This window comes from Rhinopithecus bieti, unplaced genomic scaffold, assembly GCF_001698545.2.
Source record: "Rhinopithecus bieti isolate Rb0 unplaced genomic scaffold, ASM169854v2 scaffold_13400, whole genome shotgun sequence".
Taxonomy (NCBI): Eukaryota; Metazoa; Chordata; class Mammalia; order Primates; family Cercopithecidae; genus Rhinopithecus; species Rhinopithecus bieti.
The window spans coordinates 2,702,451-2,707,502 of record NW_016807991.1 but is presented as its reverse complement, the minus strand read 5'-3'; the positions used below and the strand labels follow the sequence as shown (position 1 = coordinate 2,707,502).

Sequence of the window (5,052 nt, the reverse complement as noted above, 5' to 3'; positions counted from 1 at the left end):
GGGCATCTCCCCCACCCTCCCCACATGCGCCTCGCAGTCAGTGGCTGCCACTCTCCACCCATGCTGCCTCTCGTCCCTCTTCCTGTAAGAATTCAGCTGAAAACCCAAAAGGTTCCTTTTCTGCACCAACCCCTTATCGCTCGCCCCACTGTGCTTCAGCCAAGGTAGGTGGATGCAGAGCGGGGAGAGGCTCTGGCTCCCTCCTCTCCCAGGCGTGTGGCCCTTCATCTGTCCATCTTATATGGTGGACAGAGCACAACCCGTTCTGCGTTCTGCACGGAGTCCAGACTCGGGGTGTCTCGTGTGACACCTGGCCTGCGGCCCTGCCCCTCGCACCCTCCCTCCCTGATGCAGACTTTCCTGGGCAGGGAGCCTCTTACCTGGGACCCAGAGAAGCAGCAGAGCCCAAGGCAGCCACATGGTCCCTTCCCCAGCACAGGCGGCACTTGCAGCGCCAGGCCCCAGCTGGACCCGAGGGGAGAGTCACGACTCCAAGGCCCCGACTTCTGCTTTTCTTGGTGCCGCACTGCTTCCTTGTTCAGCTTCTTTTGGTTCTATTCCTGGAGCCGGTCAGAAAATGGAGGAAGCTGGGGAGCCCCGGCTAAGCCTCCCCTGGGAACGGCACATCCTCCTTAACCCAGGTTGAGGAACCTTAATGCAGGTTCCTCTTGCTATTTCTAGTAATGAGACCTCTCCCGGTAGTGATTCCGCAGCTTGCAGGACTGCTCCCCGACTCTCACCTCCCCGGGTCTCCTTCTAGTGAAAGGCCCAATAACTCCTCCCTCCTTTCCTTGTAGCCAAGATGGGCAACCCTGGGGGAGGGGCCCGCTGAGCCGGCTCCTGTCACCCTCGGTGGTGCCCATGAGGAGGCTGCCGGGGGGGACTCCCCTTTCCTGAGTCCCTTCCCTGAGTCCCTTGGGGGTCCAAGCCTGGGCTTCGGGGCTTAGGGAAGGGGAGTTGTCATCGTGGCCCCAGAGTCCCTGAATGGTTCCTAGTCTTGGAAATGTACTCAACTGGACACAGAGGTCCTCCAGCCATGCCTTCCTTCCTCTATAAAGCCCCATTGGAGCCAGCTGGGGGCTGGGCACAGAGCAGGGACTCAGTGAGCCTGTAAGGACCCCTTTCTTTCCTGATCCACACGGAGTTCAGACTCTAAACACACACACTCACTCACACTCACATACACACTCACACAAACACACACACATTCACACATACACTCACACCCACACACATTCACAAACTCTCATACACACAAACACACACTCACGTATTCACACACACATACACACAAACACATTCACAAACACACATACACATTCATACACTCACACACACGCTCACATATACACACTCACACACACACAGGCCCTGTCACCCACACACATTCACAAACTCACATTCACACACACAAACACAAATTCACACACACTGATACACACACACATTCACACACATTGAAACACATACACTCACATTCACACAACGCATTTACACACATATACAATTGAAATACACTCACATATACATTCACACACACAAACTCTCACATACACACTGACACATTCACACACAGTCACATACACTCGCAAACTCACACACACGGTCTCACACACGTGCCTTGAGTAGGTGCCCCAGCTTGCACAGAATGACCAGGTGGGCACAGGAAATGCCACTCCTAATGTGTAATGCGTCACCTGGGAGCTGGCAGTCCCCAAGCTCAGAGCGTCCACCCACACGGAGCCCTGTGCCAGCTATGGGATCCCAAGAATGCTCTTCCCTCTGGCTCCTTTCGGAATTTTTCACTATCCTCTTCCTTCCGGCCCCAGGAGCACCTTGCCCAGGAAGGTGTCAGGAAGCCAAGGAGACCTGTGGGCTCTGCTGCTGGAAGATCCAAGGACAGAGCCTGGGGGACATTGTGGAAATTTCCATGATGATGCATTCATAGATTAACTAAAGTTCATTAAGATCCAAGACACTTTGGGGCCGGCCGCGGTGGCTCACTCCTGTAATCCCAGCACTTTGGGAGGCTGAGGCGGGCGGATCACGAGGTCAGGAGTTTGAGACCAGCCTGGCCAACGTGGTGAAACCCTGTCTCTACTAAAAATACAAAAATGTGGTGGACGCCTGCAATCCCAGCTACTCGGGAGGCTGAGACAGGAGAATTGCTTGAACCCAGCAGGCAAAGGTTGCAGTGAGCCAAGATCGTGCCACTGCCCTCCAGCCTGGGCAACAAGAGCAAGACTTCATCTCGAAAAAAAAAAAAAAGATTCAAGACACTTTGGATCACGACACTGTTGAGCTGAACATAAAAATGCAGGAGATGCGTCATATTCGGTGGTTTTTGTGGCCTGATCATTGCAAATTTTCTCAAAAATTATTTTTTTGATTCAACCATGACCAAAAAGGAGCTGCTGCAGTCTTACACATCCAGGCCAGACAGAGAAGCGGAAGGCTAAGTTCTGGCGTGGCTTGTCCACTTACCTCTGAATGACCTTGAGCAAAGCCTGTGGCTTCTGTAAAACGTCAATAATGGCTTCTCTGTGGGAATAAATATTATAATGATGATACAAATACTGAAATGTCCGTGTTCCTTAACATCCTCAGGTCAGTTTTTCTGAGGGAATACATCTCTACTTTTGGTGAAAGGTAATAGGAAAATTGGATTCAACAGGAAGTGTGCTTCACAGATAATCTATGGGATGCAATTCTCCTTAGGCACATAGAGAAACACCTGACTTACTGCAAAGGGAAGGGATCGGGGGATCCCTTAGACCCTGCCACGCCCATCCTGCTCACCCCACCCTGTCCACAAACCCAAAGGAAGAAACAAAATCATGCAAAATAACCACAAAACATGAGAGAATTCAGGAAGTTGCGCATTCTGGCTATGTCCCGATAGCCGTCAGGTGATATGACTCAGGGGGAGGATGAGCTGAGGCCACAGGGCTGAGGCCCATTTCCCAGGGGTGGGGGTGGGGGGGTGGTCCCACAGCAGCCACAAAACTTCTGATCAGCTCTGGAGTCTCTTCCTGGCGTGGACACACACGCCCAGGGGCCAGTGAGGGGTGCTGGTGGTGATGTGGGGTTGGGAGCTTTCTGGGCAGACCTGCGGCAGCAGCATTGAGCCCTGTGAACCATACAGTCCTCAGAAAAGATTTGCGGAGTGGATGGGCTATGGCACTTCTCCGCAGAACTTCCCTTTTGAAAGCAGCCCAGTCTCAGAGCCACCCTCCTGCCGGGGCAGCCTGGCTGTTCCCCATCCACTCTGTTCCTTCCTCCCCTGAGCTTGAAGCTGGGAGGGCCTCAGCCCCCTGGGTGCCACTCAAGGGCGGCCCAGAGGCTGGGCACCCAGAGCTGAGAAGCGGGATCAGGGCAGCGTGACTGTGGCCCCCCATTGGGACGAACAGCTTGACAGCTGCTGAGCACAGGATGGAAAGGGGGGGGCAGACTGACCTCTCGGGGGAACCTGCTGCTGCTTGGTGCTCTTGCTGTGTGTACTTTGAGTTGTGTACTCAGGGTCTGAATGAGATTTGCAGGGGGAGAGGCATTAGGGAAGGACAGAGATTGGGGACTAGGAAGATCTTGCTTCCTTTCTTTCCCCAGGAGCCTGGGTGAGACCAACTGCAAGAGCCTGATGCTACCTGGGGACAGCCCATGCCCTGCCCTCCTGCCCATCTCTGGGGAAGCTTCCCCACCCCTCCTGCAGCCCCCAGAGGCTCGGGCAGCTTCAGCAACTCATGCCCCGGCACGTACCGCAGTCCCCAGGCCATACATAGTCCACACCAGCTGGTCACAATGACTGGTTACCTGCTCTCCTGGTTGGTCCTGGGTGTATTGTGGTCAAGAGGAAGAGGAAGAAGAAGCTGTAGGCAGATGTGTGGTGATCATAGTCAGAGGCCTGGGAGCCTCAGCGTCCCACAGGGTTTCCTGTCCACGATGCCACTGCTCCATGCAGGCCCCAAACCCAATCACGCCTGTAGTCCCGGCTACTCAGGAGGCTGAGGCAGGACAATCGCTTGAACCTGGAAGGCGGAGGTTGCAGTGAGCCGAGATGGCGCCAGTGTACTCCAGCCTGGGGTGACAGAGTGAGACTCCGTCTCAAAAAAAAAAAAAAAAAGAACACTGGCTCCACCTTGGCTCTGTCCCCACCCCCCCCCATCCCTGGTTGTCTGTCCCATAACTGGTTGGCCCCAAGGGGACACATTGTGACCCTAAAAACTTAGGGTGGCAGGGAGGGGAGTGAGCAGAGACTGGACAGAGTGGAGCTGGGGTGGGCCAGATGGTGAAACTTAGCCCTGGAACAGGCAGGTTGTGGGGAGGTGCTTGAGCGGGGGGTCCCACAGTCCTGCTCCTAACTCCCAAAGTGGCTGGAGCCAGGGGATGCCAATCAGGCAGTGGGACCCAGCAGCCAGGAAGGGGTGCATTCTGCAGCCCCCTGAAGAAGCTGCTCTCATTGGAACCCTGGTGAAGTCTGAACTGGCTAGTCACAAGCAGTCCCTGTCGCCATCTGATGGTGGCTGCTAGAGCTGCTCGCTTTCTTGGACAGGCAAATCAGTTCTTATCTCTGCAGGTCTGGAAGTGGAGAGGCGTCTGTATGCGGATCCGTCCAGACACCCTAGCCAGTAGACCAGGAACAGGGAAAGGCTCCAGCCCCTTTGGAGGAGAATCTGAAGGCTCCAGAGGGTGAAGCCCTCCAAGGGAGAGGAGGAGTGGATGAAAAGAGAGGGAGAGGCAGAAGTCACAGGGGAGGCCTGGGCGCAGTGGCTCAAGCCTGTAATCCCAACACCTTGGGAGACGGAGGCATGAGATCACTTAAGCCTAGGAGGTAGAAGCTGCAGACAGCTATGATCGTGCCACTGCACTCCAGCCTGGGAGACAGAGAGAAACCCTGTCTCTAAAAAAATAATGAAAAATAATGAAAATGTTTTAAAAAGATGTCACAGAGGAGGAAATGGCACAGTGCCCAGCCTTCAGACCAGGCCACCCAGGAGGGTCCACGGGTGCCGTGGCTTGGCCTCTGTGGTCTCTTGGGCTCCTGGTTGGCAGTTG

General features: G+C 54.7%; 1 protein-coding gene across 1 annotated transcript in view; it reads right to left on the bottom strand.

Moving 5' to 3' along the window:
- The window catches only part of CD300A (CD300a molecule), a 22,360-nt gene extending 18,431 nt beyond the window's left edge, over positions 1 to 3,929 (bottom strand). The window contains exons 1-3 of the mRNA XM_017884857.1: positions 3,811 to 3,929; positions 2,485 to 2,541; positions 381 to 560 (exon numbers count right to left, since the gene is read on the bottom strand). Of these exons, the coding sequence (XP_017740346.1) occupies positions 381 to 420 (40 nt within the window). The 5' untranslated portion in view covers positions 421 to 560; positions 2,485 to 2,541; positions 3,811 to 3,929. The remainder of the gene's footprint in view (positions 1 to 380; positions 561 to 2,484; positions 2,542 to 3,810) is intronic.
- Between the last annotated feature and the right edge of the window lie 1,123 nt (positions 3,930 to 5,052).